Below are 23,103 nucleotides of genomic sequence, written 5' to 3'. Positions count from 1 at the left end.
TCTCTCTCTGTTTTTCCAACCTTGACATTCTTCCACTCTCATTCACTTCACTCTCTTTTTCGCTATCCCACTCTCTTTTGCATTTCTGCTTCTCTTACTATCCCAAGCCCTCTTTTCATTTGAAGTCTCATATACCGACATTTCTCCATTCAATAACTAATACCTGACAACAATGTGAGCTTTTTTGCCTGTGAATATTCTCATTTGTCCAGGTCATAGTATCTCAAAGGAGTTTGGCTGGGACTGGTCCAGCCTGGTCAGGTGCGAGAAAGAACTGATGAAGCCTCTTGGATGAGAGGTGAAACGTCTTCCTAGACAAATAACCAAGTCCAGTTGCTTTCGATTTAAAACTCCTTTGAGAGTGAGCTTTTTTGTGTGTTGTAATGTGTTTTTTTTTTAAATAGGAATCCAATTAAACCAACAGAAAGTGGATAAAATATAACTACAGATGTAATCTATACATAATCCTCAGCTTCAACATGAAAAGTTATTTTCTTTGCTCCGGTGACAATTGTGTCATCACCATCATATCGTGCAGGCAATGCAGCCTCTCTCTGCTCTAATGAAAATCTCCTCAAGAAAAGAATAAAACGCTGGTTACGTTATAGTCTAAAACATATAACGTACCTGTGATGTCCTCAGTATGATTCTGGTTGCACCTTTTCAATGAAACATCCTGTCTGTCACATAATTAACAAAGGGGAAAAATGGAAGTATTGACATTTTTACTTGACAGCTGCATTTCTAAGGGCAGGAAAAAGTTTTACACAGTAGGTGCAAAGCGACAAAAAACAAATTCTAATTCTAAATTCAAAGTAAAGTGAAATGTGTAAGCAACAGCCTCTCCCTACATTTCATGTACTTCATATGTTACACACTAGGAAGTGTAGCTAGCTCTGCGCTTCCTGTAGGCTAATTATTGATCTCTTGTAGCCTATTGTAGTGGTCACCAGAGGTGGACAAAGTACACAGTTACTTGAGTCAAAGTATGGAATCTCCTTGTCAAATATTACTCCAATACAAGTGAAAGTAATTCAGTCAAATTTTATTTAAGTTTCAGTACCGTAGTACCTCAAGTGGTCATTCAAGGATCTGCAGTTTTGGCATTTCCGTACTGGCTTCATTTTTCAACCCCATAGGTTGTCACTTGATAAAAATACCATTTTCCATGATGTGTGCCTATTCAATGTGTATCCTCCCTAAGTAACATAACATGTGCATGTGAGTGTTTAAGAGTATAACTGTGCATTTGGATCAGTTGGAAGGAAGAAAATAAAGATATGAAGGAATAGATAAACTGAGAGCACAACAGGAATTGAAGGCATGATGAAGGTTAGGGTATTTTAGAGGTGTAAAGCTAAAATAAAAAGAATGATACAGACTGAACCATGAGACTGTGGGCTGAGGGAGATAGTGGATAAAATAGTTTTCCACAGGGGTATCACTGAGATGCTTGAAGAGTGAGACAGTAAAACTAGCAGTGGTAAAGAGATCGAGGAGAAGAGAGAGAGAAAGAAAGAGAGAAAGGGCGAGGAGGAGGAGGAGTACAGTGTGGCAGGTTGAAGGAGCAGTGTGTTATTCATCTAGTAAAGTGTCCGGCCCTATGAGTCAGCTTCCAGCTGCACACTGGATCTCCCTGTCGCTACGGCCCACAGAGCTATTTTTAGCATCACACCCACCCTCAAGCACAAGCACACACATATATATGCACACACAGATGCATATGAACACACACACACACAGTTATACACTAGCAATCATGCACCCTGGATTCCTGCTACTGACAAACAGATTTAAGGCTTAGATTTCCAGACACAAAGAAAGAGATGGAAACAGACATGATGAGTGATAGAAAAACAGAAAGGAAGTGAAACACAAATAGATGAAAAGCTAAAATGCAGGGACAGACAGACAAAACAGTGTGTCTGTGACTTGGGAGGGGATAGCCTAAATACAGGAAATCCTTTAGGAATTACACGACAGTTATGACTTCATGTCATGGCTGTAAAGAAAAGAGGTAAAGCAGGGTGCCATAATTAGTGAGTGTGCTAAACCACAGTGGAAAGTAAAGAGGGAAGGGAGTCAAAGAGAGGGCATGACCAGCTCATCTCACAACAGACTGAGATCAAAAAGAGTTCTAATTAGTTGGTGTAATGCATTAGGACAAGACTTGTCAAACACTGTTACAGCAACTGCGAGCATTCAGATATTTGATGATCAAACTTTGGACATAAATTTGAATTATTTTTTTTTAAATATGTCTAAACAGAGTCAAGATGGTCAAAGAAGAGAATATGTGGACCATGTTCACTACTCGCTCAGTGAAGTCATTTGCTATGATACTATTATATTTTTAATCTATGATCCAATTGAATCTATAAAAAAAATCTACTGTTGGATTACTTTGAATTTATACTGATAATCACCCTGTTTGGTCACGCATGGACATCAAGTTCATTGATCAACTCTAAAACACGACCAGTGAGCCAACAGAATTTTTTCAAGTTAATGCTCATAGTGCTGTTATAGCCTAAGCAATACAAGTTTTCACATGCTAGATTTCCATCCTTTCATTCAAACTGAAACATGATTTAGGCCTAAATAACAGATAAAAGATTTTAATCAAAGAATCAATATCTTGTTATCCTATCACAGGCTAAATGAGTAATTAATCAAAATTAAGGAGACAAGCTATGTAACTGCTTACTCAGTCATAATAAGTCCAACTGGTAACACCTCCTTCAAGTTTTTGATTTAATAGGCTAAATCTGGCAACTAAATCAAGTTCAAAGAAGTTCCCAATTCCTCTTCCTTCTCATTCAAAAGAGGGCTACATGAAAAACCAGTCAAAACTTTATTTTGGTATGTATGTGTGTGTGTGTGTCCGTGTGTGTGCACACTTGGGAGACCTCAGGCAAAACATCCCAGATGATGTTTCAGAAACCCTAAAAACCATTTAAAAGTAGAAGGCAGCTCATTTTCTTCCTTACTGCACCACAGAGAGAGAGGGAGAGAGAGAGGGAGAAGAAGAGTGAGAAAGAGAGTGACCCAGTTAGAGAAAATTTAAATAGGGATTCCATTTAGAGGGCCATATTAATTGGAGCAGATGCCTTCTCAATTATTAAGAGGCCTCCAAGGGTGTTAGCACGAGCTAAATTTATCCCGCACGGCTTTGACTGGGCTTGTCCAATCTCATACAGCATCTGCAGACAGAGGGAAGAAACATGCATGGTGTTTCATACACCAGTGTACACACGTCATAGTCACAGAAGCTCACACACGCATAAAAGAGATGCAACTGGTATTGATGAGATCTTTTTTATGGCCAGAGTTTGCACTGACAAATATGAAAGAAATCACTGTACAGCAAAAAGTATGGATGTAGACACACCTACAGTCTATGAGACATACGAAGAACAACTTTTCTAAAACACAGGAACAAAGACTCACAAACTGCCCTTAAAGCATTCCCTCGAGAAAAGACACATTTGAAATAATCTCCTGGCGAGTCAATGGCCCATCTCCCTGGCTCCATCTCTAGCATTTGAACCATAATGGCTTCCTTGTTTCCACTAACCTGCACTGTAATGAACCAGCAGGGAGAAACTAGTCCCATGAGGGTAACACAAGAGTCCTGATAGAGCATTGGACAAAATGGAATAGGAAGAGAGAGAGGTAGAGTAACAGTGAGAGATAGTTCTGCACCATTTCATACATTTATTAATAACCTCTCTCTGCTCCTGTGTCATGGAAAAAAAAAATCTAGGAAGATTCAGAAAATGAAAGGCTCAAGTCTGACATGTAGATGATGAGGGAATTTTTTTTCTGACTGTAGATAAGGAGAGGAGTCAGTTTGTGATTAATTCATTGTCTCCATGACGTAGGCTGGTGGCCACAAGCTGGTGGGAAAAGCTGTGAGAGGCAATCTAAGTAAACTAGAGGCATCACTTCAGAAGAGGAACACTAATGAAATTGTTTTGTTTTCAACTTTCCCCTCAGCCAATTTTTCACCACCACGAATGTCTGCACTTTAAACAAGCAGCCCAAAACCTACCAACAAGAAAGAATTGAATAATGGGTTAAAAAAAATATTCCTCATGTGTTTGTCAAAACGGATGTGTTTCAATTCTGTTCATTTTCTGGGGTGACCTTTGATTTGCGTGTCCATTCTGATGTGGAGGAAGTTAGGGGTATCCAGCTGTGTCATGTACCAAATATAGCAGTGAGCCAGCCCATCACTATTTGGTACTGAGCAGCAAAGAGAGGCACTGGGGTTACAGCAGACTAGTGTCATTCTAGATTAAACTGGCTGAATGAATGAGAACTGAATTGAAAGCACAACACATCAATTCTTCCACAAGGTTGTACCAAGTATTTAACTAGTCTTTAACTAAGATATCCAGTGGATGAATAAATAAACACATATAGCATACAAATGCTGATGCAGATACACGAAAAATCCAAAAAAAGTACATAATCTTGTATACTTACTGAGAGACACCAAGTCTGGAAAAACTGCAGCTAATCTAATAGCAAGAACATTTGACTAGCATGCCAATGACTGAATGGTGTTCTTTGCAAATAACACACCACGGGGAGTTCAGTCAAGGTTGTTAGAAGCCCTTTGTTATTAATAACAAGAGAGGAATTAGAAATATTTTCAAAAACGAGATGAAACATCTGTGCCTCATGCTGTTCTTATTCAGAAACGAGGTGAGCTGCCATACTCTGAGACCCAGAGCATGATGTGCAATTTAATGCTAATTTTCCGCTTATTCACTCCACGCTGCTCATTACATAGACAACTGGTACTCCACCTAGATTTATAGAAGCCAATTAATCTGTGTCAGGGAGGTGAACACCAAGACAGTGCAAGGAAGACAGCAGGGCATGTGCACTCACACATCAACACACAAACATACAAAGTTTGTCTTAGATGAGAGGTTGAGAGAGCTGTGTTGGTAATGAGGCCAGTGTGAGTCAATGTCTAAATGTGGGAATCAAAGTTTTCTGGGCTCTCTCTGGTGGCTGTTAAAGGTAGAGACGGAGGGAAATGAAAGTCTTTCACTTCGACACGCTTGCCTTTAATCTAGCACACTCTTATTCTCCCCATCGCAGCCATTTTTAGTATCTCACACTTATCTTTATCCACTTTCTCCCTCTTCCTCACCTGCTACTTTCTGTCTGTCTTTTCCAGTCCCTCACTTCCTCTGGCATCTAAGAGGCATCCAGCAGAGTTGAGAATGAGAACAAGGTCAGCAAATATCTGGACCATTCACTACCTCTCCTTTAAATCCACTGCCCATTTTGTCTCTCTCTATTCATCCTCTCCTCGTCTAGACCTTGACCTCTTCCCCTCTGTCCCACTCTGTTCCCCCTCCTTCCTCCTCTTCCCCTCACTCCACTTCTCCTACTTCCCATTTTGGAATGATTGATGACCATGATGCTTTGCTCTTGGGCAGTTTATTAACTTCATGGAGCAGGGCTAGATAGGCAGCAAGCCTCACTCTGTCTCACATTTCTTTTTTCTCTCCTTCTATAATTTCTGCTTTGGAGATGTCCTTTCTCTCTCTCTCTCTCTCTCTTCCTTGGTCCATAAACCTCTTCTCTGTAACCCTTCCCTGCTCTCGTTCTCTATCATAGGCTCAGATTTTCTTTGCCCCTATCCATCCTACTTGCTCTTGGACAAAACACAGCTGAAGACAATCAGTGTTTAGCATGGTGACATATATCTCAACACATCTGTATGTGTGCATGCATCCCTTTCCGTTCATGTGAGTGGCATGGCTGTAAATTTGCTTTATGTTGTCATTACTTACTAGGGAACAGCAGGCACACTTCATGGAAGCGACCAGTTGCATTCAGGGCATGTGAGTTACGGCTAGGCATGAGATCACATTTTTTGACATATAAATGGTGTACATACAGCCATGAATATAAGTACACACCGTGACATTTACACATAGCGACATGCACGCCAACTCACCCACACCCCCCAATATACATGTGGTCAGCTACACACACCATTGGCCAGGTAATACCATATCAAGGGAGACAGAGGGCGGGTTGACAGGCTGTACTGTAAGTAAATGGTATTAGTTATTGTGTCCATTACTGCTTGTCCTTGAAACTACCAGCCCATTTTATGGTGTGTGTGCACATGTGTGTGTACACGTGTTTTTGGATGTCAATGAGTCACTTGTACGAACTCAGGGATGTGCATGGGGAGACATACCTAAATAAATTATTATTTACTTATTTTATATGTATACAAACAGCAGACATAAACACTGAATATTCAACCAACATATTACTAAAAACAAAAGCTAATTTAAAATGTGCATGTGTTTGCAGTACAATCCACCAAGAACCCAGTCTGACAGCACTAAGAGGTTCAGTACCAGTAACTGTAATAATGTTCATAGCAGTTACTGTATGGTTATGGAGTAATGGTTATGGTGATCGAGGCTTCACGGGCTATGGCCAACCTGACAAACTACTATGCTAGATATTGCACCTTAGGTTAGCGTAAGAGAGAGAAAAGACTGTTAGAGAGAACAGATAACAGAAAGGCAACATCCTAAACAGATTAATGGATGGATACGAAATGGGTTGGCGTGCAATCAAAGTGCATAAGAAAAATAGAAGAAGTGGTTTCAACAGACAGTTCAATTTTCAAGCAAGTGACACTAGAGTAAGCTAAAAAGAAAAAAAAACAGATAGCCTAAATAAATGAGTATGTCTGTCCAACATCAGCCACCAAAACCTAATGTTGTCTTTGACAAGTAAACTAATCATGTGCGCCTCCTCTTGTTAATATAGCCCACATATGACAAGGAACGACAAGAAGAAATTGCATTACACACTGCAATACTCTGCCAATTTTTTGCCTCTTTGCAGCCTGTCTGTTGGCTTGCATAGTCCTTGCCATCCACTGTCTGACTCTCACCAACAAGCTGTTCATCACCCACAAGACTCCTGTCGTATGATTTCTTTTTATTTATTTAAAAAGTATTGTTGTGTTACTGAAATGATCAGATCACATTTAAAGTTACTTAAATCCTTCATCTTGGCCTTAATGATGTTCAGAATAATGTTACCTGAATCAGGTTGTTCCAGTATTTTTTGTTCCAATACTTTTTGTTTTTAGCATATCACACATACTGGATCCACTATCAGTCAGTATGATACAGCGGATATTGTGCCTGGTAAACAGACAACTGAATGCAGATTTGTTTTTCTGTAGCAGCTCTAAACCTTCTTGTGTCAATGTGTGTGAGCCTCGCCTGCTCTTTTTTCCCGAAAGAGTGTCTGGTGTATCACCGATGGGTTCTGTGGATAAAAGCATTTGTCAAACACCATATATAATTATATAATTTTAATACATTAGAGAGATGCCGGGCTTGCGGTTTTTTTTTGTCCAGTCCCCAAACAGACGTAAAAGGTTCTACTGAAAAGACAGAACATGTCCAAGGCTTCACTTTTCTTTGCTTGGTCTGCAGGGGAAGAAAGAAAACAGAAGCAGCAGAGAGCAAAAGAAAAAAAAAAAAAAAAGAAAAAACAAGACGATGGGAAGGGTTGAGACCAAGATTTTTTCAAGACTGTGAGTCAATGACATGGCCCCTTGCTGCGGATCTCTTACACCCCCTACCTCCCTCTTCTCTGCCTACTTTGTTGAGTCCATACATCAGCACTTCATCACTCTGCCCAGAAATACTCACTTGTTTTGTTTGTTCCTTCCTCCAAATCTGTCCAAATCCGTATCTCCGTTTTACTACTTGCCATTCAGTCCTATATTTTTTTGTTTCCATCTTCTTTCTCTCTGTGTGTGTTAAAGACAACCCTGTTATTTGTCTGTACCTCCCATTCTCTCTGTTGTCTCACTCCCTTCACTCTAGGCCTAGTTTTGTCATCCCACTCCTCTGAAGCTCTTATTTTCTAACTCAACCTTGAACCTCTTCCTTCGCTCCATATTTTGATCCAAAATGAAGACTGCATGCACTCAAGTAGACACACACACACACACACACACACACACACACTATTGCTATTATTGTTCAGTATAATTAAATCAATTAAAAATGTGTTGTTAAATTTATAGAATGTTCATGTCCCAAATCCACCAATTAAAGTAAATCAGATGCAAAAGGATGTGCTTTCACTTTTACTGTTTGTATGTTTGTCTTCAAAACTCTCTGTGTCTTTAACAATATCACAACACAATGCAATTTCCTTTTATATATATGAACACAGCTGGACTCTAATTTTGTGCCAGCAGAAAGTCTACGTAGCCAGTTTTGAGGCAAATGAACCCACTTGCGTTGATGTGCGTTGAATACTGCAGTTGGTGTTGTGTTTATGCTGAAAAGTTTTAATGCTTCTTTTGGCATGAAGTTGTGCATGTGTTTTTGCCTGCATGCCATCTATTATTGTGACACACACAGACAATTTTAATGGTTTTAGTTGGCTAAGGTGCACGCAAACCTGTCTGAAATCAAATGAGCTTGTATGAAACTATTTATATTTTTAATGTCTTATTAGCTGCACGTGTGACGGCGATTCAAATGATTTGCAGTCTAATTCCAATGGATGTTGTTGTGTGCAGTAGCAACCACCATAACTTTTTTTTAAAGGGGCTTAGGACTTGCTTTCTCTGTGACAAAGGATTACATTGGGGTTACTCACCAAAGCCATGTTTGTGAGTTTTTTTTTCACCTTGGAAATTAAATGCCTAAATAAATCAGATTACATGTGTGTCGATTAAATTAATAGACCGTATGGACAAACACTGGTTATTTGTCCTGGTTTTATCTTATCTTTTATTTATTTGACCCATTTTGTCTCAATTTGGAATGCCCAGTTGTTTGACAGCTGTGATTCATATGTGTGACTCAGATCAGACCAAGATAATGGGTGTGCTCAGTTAATTAAAACATTTTACATTCATGAAAATGTGTTGCTTTGTGTCTGTTTTTGCCTGTAGCAATAGATGTTAAGAGACAACACAGCTGTGTAGTCATCAAAGTAGTCCCCTGAAAGATCCTCATGAAAAGTGTTGAAACAGCATTTTGCTGTTATTTTTTCTCTGTCTCACTAGTTTCTAAAAATACATTTTGACTCAGCCATGATATAGACCGCAGTCTCTCCATCTTGTTTCCATTTCAGTTATGTGTTTGCACATGTTGAAGCATGACTGACATAGTTAATGGTTAAACAAGTAAAACATAAATGCCTATTTTCAGTAATATCTGTATGTCGTACTATACACCGGTCCACATCATCAGCCTGTCACCCTGACTGTAGACAAGTGCAGGCTCTGTTACCATGTAATATCTACCCTTCTCACACACATCTGAGCATGCACCACCGTTTCGGTATTAGTGCTGTGAGACACAACTCTCTTTGCAACATTGGGCTTACCATATAAAACTAACTCACTAATGTATGCTGAGTTTTGGTTGTTTCACTTTAGTATCTTTCAATTAATGCACATTTAAATGTACATCAGGTTTGCATATGAGCGACTTTCAAGATAAAGATTTATTATACATTTTATGATATGCAGACAAGTGAAACAACTATTTTTTTTGTTTGGGTTGAGCACTAAAGCCATATGAAAACTGTATCTAAAACTGTAATTTAAAATTTTAGCTTGCAGTTTAAATTTCCTACGCATCTAATAAAATCTGCATATGCATTTCCATTCATCATTTCTTTATTTGTTCTTTTTGCTCTAAGGAGACAGAAAGGATCTGCACAATACACAGCTGTGCACACTTAAAACTACCCACCATGTGCACCTAAATATGCTGTATATATTGACTCACTGAGCCTACCTACCGAATTACACAACATACATTATACAACTGTATACAGTATGTTATGTAATTTGGTTCCATGGAGCATTTAAGGAAGTAAGGTACTTCCATAAATGCTCCGTGGAACATTAAGCTAGGTGAGGATTAACAGTCTGGCATGACAGAGAAAATCAAAGAAATCAGTAACTTAAACCTATGAAATTACATTGACAGAACTAACTACAAAACAAACCATATCAAAAAAATGTACGATTTTTCTCCTTTCTATCTCTATTTCACTACTACTCTTTGGAAGGACTAAAAACTAAGATGCCTGGCACATAACATGTCAGTCATGAATAAACTGGTTGGTTTCTTAAGTACTGAGGCATATTAGTGGTTTTATGTCCAATAGTCTCTCTAGAGAGAAAACAATGAGAAAACCTCCCCACAGCTAGCTACAGCTGCTTCACCTGAGGTGATTACAGACAGAATATGTGTGGGGGGAGAATGGCAAACTGACTTGGGCTTCATCGTAGCATGATTATGCATTCTTTACCATCTTATTCCTACCTGACCTATTTCTTCTAAAATCATGCATCAGTATGATTGCCCGGTCGAGCTGTGTTTTCTAATTTCTTCCTTGCACTATGTCTCCTTTTCCATGCAGCAGTTCAGTATGTGAATATTTGTTTGTGTTTTTCTTGATTAAATAAATTATTGTCCACCACAAGGCTACAGTACATTATGTCTAAGGAAGACTTAAGGCAAGAAAAACCTATTTTAAGTGTTCAGTTCTTTGTGTATTAATGCATACGTCCTCCATGTCTTTGTTAATAAACACAGTTTCATTACTCCTTGACAGTCTCACTCACAGTGGCTGTACAGCAGGTTTTATAAAGAAAAAATTGACATGCACAAAGGTGGGAAGTGGTATACTGGTACTACCTGACCCTGAGGGACCAGCAAATTAATTTTTTTTTCAGAAGCTAAAACTTTACTTATTTTTTGCTGAATGTTCTGCTGAGCAAACTGGTGTTCTGTAACTGCTTCGTCTTCAGGGTTGGTTACACTTACAAACGTTTAAACTTGGGAATAAACCCACAATCTTCTACTGTGACCCACTGAGCTGCTCCACCGGAGCTGCAGAGGGTTAAGTGCCTTACTTACTCAGGGGCACCATTGCGGCAGAGGAGAGCATGATTCATTCAGTTTCCCCACCCAAGATATTTCCCTTAGAGGTTCAAGGCTTTCATATGAAACCTTTAAATTACAAGCGTGCTTGATGCAAAATTGATTTCACAACAGTTTAGGATAAGACAGAGACAGTGTGAATATCATCTGACACTCCCATTGATGTCATAAATATCATTAAATCCTCATCATAAATTGTAAATTACAGTTAGTATTGGCAGAATAGAGTTGAGTGAAGTAGGACTATTATCACTGGGTCGATTCTTTAGACTAAATAATATCCTTTATTAAAAAAGGATTCTGAGAATCTCATCTGGCAAATATACCAAACCTTTGAGGGTTGAGCACATTATTTCTTTAACCGCATCATTTTGTGCAAGTCCTTATGTCAACACACTGTAATCCTGTACCCTATCCCTGCACAATTAAATTATGTGTCTGCTGTATTAAGCAGGGAGGATTTATGCAAGGTTCAAAATTTATTTGTATTTGAGTCTTGGCATGTTAGGTGAAAGACATGATTTATGTGTTTAATAATTAACAAAACCAACACTATAATACAATATATTCCAGGTGAACTCTCTCTTCTTTCAGTGGGGAATCCTGAGAGGATTCACTGAACAACAGCCTTCTGCTGCTTTCAGGAAATTCTGCTGAGCTCTACTTCTCTGAAGCTGATGAATAATGAGGTCTGAAATTGTGATGACAGAAAAGTCTGATGCCTTTACTTGTCAAAAATGTAAGTATCTTCATCCTGGTAGCAGTTTCTTTAAAAAAAAAAAAGTTAAACAAATTTCAAACTCACTGGTTATAATACCACAATATTAAAAGGCATTTCAAATTTTCATAAAGAAAAGAAGAATGCAGTGGTTTCCTCTTGTCACAACTTCCTTGTTCAGCCCTTCACTTACTGTGCCTGCTATTTGTTTTATATGTCTAACTCAGAGAGTCATCATGCTCTTTCAAACTTTTTCAGAGATTTGACATTGAGACCAAGGCCCATTATGGTCTTTAAACACAGCTGGCAATGACTCACTGTTTTAAATTTCTTCTCAGCCGAAATATCTGTCTATGTCAAAGAAGAGCTGGGTTTGAATACTTAAAGAGTTTGAAGATTCAAAATTATGCTGTTGAGTTAGTCAATTCTATTCACACCTTAAAAGCAGATGAGGGAGCTAAGACTTAGAGCTTTGCCATGATTGATGGATAGAGGGAGATGCAACAGAAGTGAAAGATTTAAATTTAAGACCAAAGTGACATGATTTTAATTTCAGTTTGACCCTGGCTTATTGGCCTGGCATGTTGATATATTTAGAGTAATTTTAGGAAAAGTGAAAAGCACATAAGCACACTCTGGGCATACTAAAATCCTAGAACTATCAACCCTACCTGCCTGTCCTTCAGACAATCTACTGAGGCATCTTTATAAAACTTTTAAAAGCTATAATTTCTTTGAAGTGGAAACTTGCTCTGTAGATGGCTCTGTATAATCCCCCGATTCATTTGCTGTGCTGTGAAAAGGCCTTTGCTGGAGATAGCAAGTGCCTCCATCCACACAGAGCTTACACATACAAATGCACCAACACGCACAACACAAAAAAATAAAAACACGTCTTTTCCCAGACTCTCACTTCCACCGCCATGCCTTCTGCTCTGTCCACTTTGACCAGGTTTTGTTTCCCCCACATGATATCACTTGGTCAACCTGATATTATAAAAGATTCACAGACCGTTTACATGCACCAAATCACACCACATGCATTATGCAGTGCAGCTAGTGGTGTAGCTCTGAAATCCCTTTCTGCTCTTTGCTCTCTTCTGTCTTCCTTTCGTAGAACTCATGATTTAAAATGCTTAGATTTCTTTGGCCCTTACCCTTTTTTTACAATTTCTCACTTTACTTTCTTCCAACAGCTAGAGGTGAAAAGTTTGATTCTTGATACTGCACTATCATGAAAAGCTGCCAGCACAGAACTAGACCACCCTCTGAGCTCGATCTGCAATTCCATTTTCTCTCTTTGGTTCTCTCTGTGATTTCCCTCTCAGATCCTGAATCTCTTTGTGATCTCTGTTCTGTTTCCCTCTCTCACCAGCTCAAACCATTGCTCCCACAACACAATGTGAGATATGTCAGTCAAAGATAACAAACTCCTACAGCCTTTACGATAACCCTCAGCTTGAACAGTCCTGCTACTTTTGCTTGACTCTTGGTGACCTTCTGTCTTTCTTCAAATAACTTTAAAAACTCCAGTAAGAGGCAAATCTTACTGGAGAATTTGCAAGTGAAAATGAAGCACTTGTGAGCTAGAGTGCATGTTTTTAGCCCAGGTGCTTAGGTTTTAGAGCTCCTTCCTGTTATGGGTTCTCCTTTTCAAGCAAGGTTCTCAGGCCAATACTCTGTTCTTCATCAGGTATCAGATTTGAACTATCTAGTTTCTACTCCTGACAGGCTGAGGTCCAGCCAGTTATGCCACATAAATATGCGAAAACGCTATTTATCTTGCTCCAGTGAGCTGGAGTCTGCAGGGGATATTAAGCTGGTGGCCCTGGTGGTTTCAGTGGGTACAGGGTGGTCTTCTCCATGTTTGGGGGAGGAAGGTGGTGAAGAGTCAGTTGCTGCCCCAGATGATTGTCATGCAAAGCTGGATCAAAAATTCTGATACGTTAAGGAATTTGGACAAGCTGTTGGGTCAGTTGCCTGATATGGGAATTAGGAATAAGGAATTGTTAAATCTCATTTTGTCTTTTCCTTCTTTGTTTTCAGACACTCCATCTCAAACCCATCTTATAGAGCATGATATCAATGTAGGGGATGCTGCATCAATTTGGCAGAGATTTTACCAGGTTTGTCAAGAAAAATGCACTCAAAGGTTGGAAATTGCAGAACCCTCATGCTCTAGTTGGGCATCTCCTTGTGTGTTGGTGAGCAAGCCAGACCAAATGTTTAGACCATGCACAGATTTTCACAAAGCAAATAAAATCTGACTCTTATCCACTTCCCTGTATGGAGGTTTGTGTTGATCAAGTGGGCACAGCTAAATTTGTAAGCAGGTTTGACCTTCTGAAGGGTTACTGGCAGGTTCCATTGTCAAAATAAGCTCAGGACATTGTCGCATTCATTCAACACCCACAGGCCTTTATTCCTATAAGGTAATGCCATTTGGGTTGAGAAATGCACCAGCTACCTTTCAACGGTTGATGAAAGTTAGAGAGAGAAAGTTAAAGTAGTGGCAGGGTTAGAGGGATGCACAGTGTATTTAGATGATGTTGTCATCTATAGTGAGAGTTGGGAAGAGCATGTGCATCAAATTAGAGCTTTGTTTGATCATCCTGCATGGGCAAATCTCAATGTAAATGTGTCTTATCCTAAATGTAAGTTTGACCAGGGTCCACCCTTTGGTCTTCTTACATTCTCTACAGTATCCTAATTAACGTCTTATGAAGTGGTGTGTATTTCTTCAGCCATTCACCTTAGACATTCGCCATATAAGAGGTTCTGAGAATGTTGTGGCTCATGCTCTGTCAGTAAAGACCTCTATAATACGGTTCATCTCTTCTGCCAAGCTGTTCTTCTACCTAATTTGTTTCAAGGTACTAAAGTTGCTGAGTGGGTAGAGCAGTTGCTTTTAAGGGAAAATGGATCATTGTGTAACAGACTGAGGTTATTAAAATGTCCTTATTTTGTGTACTATATGTTTTCTATCTTGTATTAGGCCATTATGGTCCTTCTCTTTATGGGAGGGGGTGTGATGGTCTCTCTACTACTTGATTTCTTGTATTTCTGAGTGCCAGAATGGAGGGGCCCGTCCATGATAGTTGGCTGCACCTGGAGAGGGAAGGTGACAAAGAGCTGCTTGCCTGGAGGTTCTCTCTCTCTCTCTCTCTCTCTCTCTCTCTCTCTCTCTCTCTCTCTCCCTCTCCCTCTCTCTCTCTCTCTCCCCCTCTCCCCCACCTGCCAGCAGGAGGGATACCATTCCCATGGGCTACATTTCATATTGGCTTGTGTTACTTATTCCTACATACCCTTCACTCATCCAGTGCTTAGTGGTATGTTTGATTGAATAAATTCTTTGTTTGAACCCTCAGCCATGTGTGGACTAACTCGTTACAAACCAGGAGCCAGGCCTGTAATATCGCCAAAGCATTGCCCTATGAAAAAAGTGTGCAAATTAATTAAATACTGTGTCATCTGAAAAAATCCATTTTGTTATCTTCAAGAAACAGACATTAATGTTGGTCAGTAAATGATGTTTAGAAGTTAGAAGCAGGAGAATGAGAAAAATGCACATCTTCATTTAATAGCTCAGTCTTGTCCGTTTTTTTTTTTTTGTTTTTTGTTTTTGTTTTTTTCCTTTTCTTAAATGAAACATGTGGCTTGCTGTTTTTGTTAATACATCTCAGGCACATTACAGTCAGACAGATGTGAATTCAAAGCCTAATCCACATGTGTGGAGTCAGTTTCTATGGCACGGAAACAAAAATACTAAAGATATAGAAAAAAGAAAACATTTTGGTTAAACATTTGGGAGTTATTTTACTCTTATTTTGTTAGTAAATGAAAAATGACCTGTAGGAGATAATTTTTGACTAATGATCCAATGTTACAATAACTTGACTTTGAGTAAGGACCTAACTAAATTTTTATTTAAGAAAATGCTACCACAAAACGGGACCACAAGATTATCAAAAAAAAGTATACTTTTTATTAAGGGTAGTTTTAATTAAAAATTTCATAGGATAATGGATTTGTTATTGCTGCTGCTGTAATTGAGGATGGCGGCGGAGACTGTGCTCCCCACTGCTTCAATTCCTGACTTCCTGTCAATGACATAAGCGCTTATAATGAAAAATCTAACTGGAGCAATAATTACACTGGCCTCAACTGACCCGGACAGAGAGAGAGACAGCAAGAGAGTTACATGTGAAACATTAAAAATTTTCCCTCCATCTGATAAGAGACTATGGCCTCCTCCTCAGCTTATACACAAGTGACATAAATAATTTCCATGCAGAAGGACACATATGCACATGTTCCTGCACATAAACATTCACACATTATAGTTGGTTTAAAACACATTATATAAAGCTCTCACTGGGGAGTCCAAACAGGCCTGAACTCACACATATGCACACACATTGATGCACACACACGTGCATGCAGACACAGCCCTAGATATCAGATTGGGACATGGGAGCCCAAGATAAACGCAAACTGCTAATCAGGCCAACCAAAATAGAGCTCATCATCTTTAGGTTGAAATGAGGTTGAGACTGAGGTTATCTTCAGCTGTCCTCTGGGCAATCATGGAAAAATCCATTCGCATTGGAGAAGCATTGATGGTGTCAGTTTGTGATAACTTATATGTGCTGTGGCATGTAATTACGTGATTGTATCAAAATGACAATATTGCTCAAGCCTTCGGGTGGTTAACTTGTGCACCTAGGAAAAATGGATAAACTTGGCTTACTTTAAATTGACAAACTGAGTCAATAAGCCTAAAACTACTGAATACAGCAAAAATAAAACATATCCATATATCACATATCACATATATATTTATTTCATTTTTGTCATATATGACATATATATGTGACATAAAGGGAACTATAAACATACAGCTTAAAGGATAGTATAATAAATTGATTGTTTCCAGGTATTATTATTAATTATTAGAGAAAAACAGTCAGATTTGCATTTGTACTTGTTTTGTGTTTGTTTTGGTAACATTCATTCATCCTTGTTCCCTGTTGAACTGATGTTCCACTGCAGCCAAATTCTGAATCTGAAGGAGTCAAAATCTGGAAAAAGAAATGTTGTCACTGATGTCCTCTTGTCCATATAGCCACCGGAGGTTGTTAATCTCTTCCACTTCTCTAATCTCAGTCCTGCTGTCTCACAATGTGCAACTCAAATGCAAGGCCTTGCAGTAATATACAGTTTATACAACACAATTTCCCACATAGCTACATTTTGCAACGACAAGGTCTTGGGGGACGTGCTTGAAGCAGACCAGCCCTTTTGCTCATGTATCAGCCCTGAATTTAGCTAGGCTCCTCTTTGTCTCATCTCATTTCAGAGAAGATTGGGTTGGCGTGATTTACAACAGGGCTATACATCTTTTTTATGTGCTCTCTATGAGGAGAAATGTCTGGGAATGACATATGTAAATGAAGAATAGGAGGTTGATGGTGAAGAATGGAGAAACAGACTGAAGGAACATGAGCAGGAGGAGAGAAAAGAGAAGCACAGGTAGAAGGAGGAAAGGAAGGAGGTGTACTTAATGATAGGGAGCTCTGAGGTGAGGACTCAACGCACAACCACTAACACTCTCAAAAACACCCATGGGACTTGCTCCACAACCGCCCGTGTCAAATAACACGTGTTCAAGACTCTTTAGCTCTTTACTGCTCTCACACTCTCTCCTTTCAATCTCTTTCACTTACTCATGCTCTCTCAATCTCTTTTCCCCTCTCACATTAAAGAGTGATTCATCCATTAAGATTATTGATCAAAACAATCAGAGAGCAACCGGGAGAACAAGAGAAAAGGAGAACAAGACAAAGAATTGAAGCCTGGTGCCCAAGCCTACTAATCTGCCAGAGATATGCAGACAACTTCCTCCACTAAGTGCCTGTCAGAGGTCTTGAACTTATGAGAAGAGTATTTTTCAACATCTTGGAGAGATGAAGACCCATCTGCAAGAGAAAATACCCTTGTCTGAAATGAGATAATATAATTTAGCTGTTGCTGCTCCATTTTTGTTTTGATTATTCGTTTTTGTTTTTTAAGCTAACATGATTTCTAGATGGATGCTAACCTTACTTTGGTAATGTAATGAAGCTTCTTTTTTTTCTATGGTTCAGATATTTTGTGCAATATATTAAAGTGCAGTGTAGCTAATTGATACCTATAGTAATTGAGCTTTATGGAAGGTCCAGGAAATACTGACAATGTCAGTCCCCAATAAGAAAAAAAAAATGTCCACAGCATTTTCTGTACACTCTGTGTTTGTGTGTGTGGATGCACATTTGTATTGCACTATAAAGAGATAGTACCCCAACAGGGGACATGTACAGACAATATATGTCCCAGTTTGACTGAGTGATAAACCTCTCAACAGGCTGCCGTGAATAATCCATTCCATTAATGTTCCCTCTCTGAGCCAAACAATGGGCCTCCTCAACTATGACCAATAGAACTTCATTACTTCCCATTGTGGGAGAGCCAGCCTTCCTATAACATTACAGCAGTGTGACCTTGACATCTTGTTAGAGCTAACATTAAACTTTATGAGCACCGCCTATGGTGTTTAACTATGTCTGAGATATATATGGAGTCTGTTCATATGGATATGGACTACAAGGGGGTGGGGGTGGGGGTGGGGAGGGGGTCATGAGATCACAGATAGGCTATTTGGTTTAGCTGGTGCAAAAGGCTGAAAAAGCGTACCGTTGTGTGAACAGAAATCCTATTTGTTTTAAAGGCTTATGAACAACCGAGAAGCTGTGAATTAAATTGTGCTATAATACCCTGTCGGATTGTCTAGGATGATTGCTTTTAACCACAGTCACTGGCCAATATTTTGACAGTCATAAGCCATATTGTGTTGTGCTGCTGAATGTTAAAATGTTAAGTTGTTCTGATAAATAAAGATTGCAGAATTACAGATTGTACAGCTTTCTGGGAAAAACTTGTGATCTTGGGTTATATAAATTGTGAATTTTTTGATGTTCTATAGTAGTTGTACATCACAGCACATACAATGTAAACTGTCTTGATATGTAGTTATAATCGTGCCACAAGAATGGAATGTTTAACTGCAGCTAGTTTCTTCTGCCACGTTGTGTAACATACAATGAACACAAGCCTTTATTATTCTCAGTCCCTCTTTTTCACAGCAATTACAATGAAATGTTGGCCTGTGATTAGGGACTTATGCCTCGCAATTTAAAATGCCAGCACTGCAAACCAGTAAGAAGACTTTGCTGTCATTAAGTTGACAGGCAGTGCTATATTAAATTTATATCACAATGAGCATGGCTTTATTAATATTAGATTTATGCTCTCACAGAGAGAAGGAAACCTTATTGTACTTTTACAGCTTCTGTGGATTAAAACTGAAAACTACCGGTGAAAATGAAAGTGGGCAGTGTTGCGGGTGGTGAGTACTTAACACTGTCATCAGCAACAATATGCTAACTGAACCAATTGAACCCTAATCAAGCCACAGTCACAAAGGAAACAATGCTAAGAAAACATAATTTAAGATGTTGTACATATCCAGACATACGCCTTCAGTGAGTCTGTGCATATTTCAGTGAATCCAAGGGCAACACTTGCCGTTTCTTTGTGTTTAAATAAAAATAACATTCAGGTCTCAGAGCTCTCATCAAGTGAGCCTGTGATCAAAGCCTGCAGAGCCCTATGTTGACAGAAGAAGAAAGCAAATGTCAAGAAATGTCACTGTTTGATTACACATACAGAGCCGTGGCATTTCTGTTTAGGGATATCATGTGGAATTTTGACAGTGTTGTAAATTGTTATGAAAAAAAATTTAAGAATCTAATCCTCTCCTGTTTCTGTGAATGTAATATATACTGTGAAATCCTGTAAAGCTTGGTGTTCAGTATTACTCTTCTTGTGTATATTCAGGAGTTGATTTTACATTTAAAGTACCTTGCGCTCTCCAATAGCTCCACAATGTGGTATGCAATTGTCTGTAGTAGATTCTTCTTCTGATGCTTTACAGATCAAGGTTGCAGGTCTCTTTGCTTTGTCTGTGTGTCTATCGCTTTTTCTGTGTTTTCTAAAACAGGTCTAATTGCTGAGAGAAAGTCCCTGAAGGACACTAAAAACTGCATACATTTCAGTGTCTAAAAAAAGAAAAAAAATGCAAAGCATTAGTGTCATAAAAGGGGGAATGGTTAGGAGGTGGTTGAGGTAGATGGTGAGTGTACAAAGTGCACAACTGTCACACTAGAGACTGAGGCTCACATCCACAGTCTGGTCTGTGTTTCAGGTTTAGGTAAGAAAAGCATTTTCGATTACGTTTGAGCAAGATTGCCGTTTCGGTTAAATGTAAATAAATGTGCGGTGTTTGTAGTCACTGTGAACACCTTCTGTATTAATCCAGACAACAATCTTTCCTAAACATTAACAAAGTGCTATGAGTGCCTAAACATTATAAAAAATTTTGATAATGCTGCAGTCACTACAAGTGGATATTGTACTGCAAAATCAGATATTTGAGCAGAAACATTTTACTGATACATTCAGTATCAACATAAATGAAACTTCTCAAACATGTAAATTCACAACACATCGTCTTCATGTTGACAGAAAATGTAATCCGATCGCAATTATTTTTCCTACAAAACACAATTACTGTTGCAGTCTAGTTGCACAGAAACATAATTTATAGGAGACTGCTGGAGTGAGGGAGTGAGTGAGTGAGTGAGTATTCCATACATAGGAACAGGGTATTAATTAAATAGGGAAAGGGAATCACTCAAGTCATCACCCTCTAAATATGGAAGCTTGTACTCCTGAACCCACCTACCCGTCTGACAATGCATGGCTAACAATGCACACACAGCCACACATAATCATATATGTATGCACACATACACTCACAGCTCGACTCCGCTCTGAATGGCAGGCGACTCTAAGAGAGACCAAAGTCTTATTGAATTATATTAAAGGGAAAACAGAATTTGATACATAAGGATTTGATGAATCTGCAACAACAGTAGTGCACATTTTGCTCAGGCATTCTCTGTACTCAAATAGGACGTGGAGACCTAATGAAAACTTGCTACTGAATCATCTGAACAAATTTCAAAGAGCAGTGAAAAGGAGCCTTCTGTCGTCTTAGATTTTGGATTCCAGTCACTTCTGTTTAGACTCCCCAAATGTGTAATCTGGGACTGGCACACAGAGATGGGAGATTCTCAGCTGTTCAAGCATTTATCACATCTCTTTGAAGAGGAGATTTGGTGACTTGCCTCATAATTCTTTTAAATGACTTGTTTATGCAGAAATGAACTCCATTTGACTTGATGGCTATGGATACTTGGATGGATATGGATTGCTTAGTTTGGTGCAGAATCTTTTATGAGAAAACAATTCTCCCTTTAACTGAACAATAAGTCCCAGTCTTGTCAATGAGTAACTTCCACTCTTGATACATTTGCCCACCAGTATCAACATGTGCTTTGTTCTGTTCTAAGGTACGCTCATATGCATACAATCTTACTGACTAACTTAAGGCAATAAAATCTGCCTCATACTTCCTGTTGATGCAGCAACTCACCTCTTACTGCCAGAGCACAAAAGCAAAATAGAAAACATGACATCTTTTCATGAGTTCAAAATTTAATGGGCAATATGATATTCTTGCTTCATTTCATACTGGAGGTAATTTTGGAGATTTGTGTTGTAGCATATTGCCTGGGACTGGATTTATATCTGAACCACACAGAAAGATGCATATCCCAGAGTCTCTTGACTCTAACTCTGACTGAATTTGATTAAATTTGCTATGTAATGTCTACTGTTATTTATACAGCCTACTGTATATACTATGCTTTATGCAAAGGAACCAATAGCCAATAGCCTATGAAAAGAAAAGACTTCCAAATACTTAACCTAATATAATTTTAATTATTTCATGACATACAGTGATGTACTTGCCCTGGTAAAGATGTTTATTACATAATAATCTAAGTGTCCATAAGCATACAGTTGCAATGACAAGGTATTTGAGCATTTCACCATTTCAAATGAAGGCGCATATAGAGGCTAGATGATTATATCTAATTACTTAAGGGAATACGCTGTAGCTGTGTTCCAAGGAAATAAGTACTTTCTACTTTCCTAACACCTCTCGTTGTAACACTAATTCAGAGAAGACATTTTGTTTGCTTGAATACTCACTTGATGCACTTGCTTTATTGGACTAGGCACTGACTACAGAAAACAATCTTCAGCATACAGGGCTTTCACCATGTTTATTGAGTTTGTTAGTTCTTTTTGCTTTAAGCTTCATTTCTGGAATGTGTGGGAGTGTTTGACTGTGTATGTTTGTGTGTGTGAGTGAGTGCTTGAGTTTACTGCAGTTATATTTAAGTGTTGTCATAAGTGCAAAAGTGTAAACCAATATACTGACAATCAATACAGATTTACTGTGCTTTGTTTTTTCTACCACTGACAGTTGAGAGAGATCTAGACACATATACACACACAATCACACATTTGCTTTACCCTCACCCTTAACCATTAACCCTGAGATCAGCTTTTTCCAAATTGTCTCCAACTGAACAAGCTGTTCCCAATTATTTTGTCTATAGTCTGAAATTTGGTCCCAAAGGTCACCCACGAAAGACAAAAACACACACACACAAGCTTTAGAAAGCATTCAGAACCCTCCACTTTTTTCTTGATTTAATTGTAAATGGATAAAACTGCCATTTTTGCTCATCAGTCTACATTCAGTAATCTATAATGAGAAAATGAAAATATGACTTTTAGAAATGTATGCAAATTTATTAAAAATCAAAAACTGAAACAATTCATTTACAAAAGTATTTAGACCCTATATTCAGCACTTTGTGGAAGCCCCTTTGGCAGCAATTACTGGTTGGGTCACTCAAGGACAACCAGAGACTTGTCTCCAAGCCACTCCAGAATTATCTTGGTTGTATGCTCCGGGTCATTGTCGTGTTGAAAGGTGAACAGTCGCCACAGTCTTAGGTCACGTGCACTCTTGAGCAGGTTTTCTTCAAGGACCTTTCAGTATTTGGCTGCATTCAAACTTCCCTCAACTCTGACCAGTCTCCCTGTCCCTGCTGCTGAGAAGCACCCCTACAGCATGATGGTACCACCACCTATGGTGTTAGGGATTGCATTAGCCAGGTCATTAGCCAGGTGATGAGCACTACTTGGTGTTTACTACACATAGTGTTTGGAGTCTTGAATTTGTGTCTCACCAAACCCAGAGACATTTGTTCCTTGTGCTCTTGGAGTCCTTTAAATGCCATCTGGCAATATGCAAGCAGGCTGTCGTATGCTTTTTACTCAAAGTAGCTTCCATCTAGCCACTGTACCATTAAG

The 23,103-nt window shown here is 38.9% G+C and overlaps 1 protein-coding gene across 7 annotated transcripts in view; it reads right to left on the bottom strand.

Annotated features, from left to right (window-relative positions):
- grid2 (glutamate receptor, ionotropic, delta 2) overlaps positions 1 to 23,103 on the bottom strand; it is a 509,848-nt gene that overhangs the window by 407,643 nt on the left and 79,102 nt on the right. Inside the window, exon 1 of one of the 7 annotated variants that reach the window (XM_071483172.1) lies at positions 7,722 to 8,023. The exons of the other annotated variants lie outside the window; for them this stretch is intronic. Within the exon in view, the coding sequence (XP_071339273.1) occupies positions 7,722 to 7,785 (64 nt within the window). The 5' untranslated portion in view covers positions 7,786 to 8,023. Of the gene's footprint in view, positions 1 to 7,721; positions 8,024 to 23,103 lie in introns of those variants that run through there. 7 annotated transcript variants of the gene reach the window in all.

This window comes from Trachinotus anak, unplaced genomic scaffold (genome assembly GCF_046630095.1).
Source record: "Trachinotus anak isolate AG129_WGS33_773 ecotype Australia unplaced genomic scaffold, CSIRO_AGI_Tana_v1 ptg000008l, whole genome shotgun sequence".
NCBI lineage: Eukaryota > Metazoa > Chordata > Actinopteri > Carangiformes > Carangidae > Trachinotus > Trachinotus anak.
Note: the sequence above shows the minus strand (reverse complement) of the source record. Positions and strands in the feature narration are given on the sequence as shown.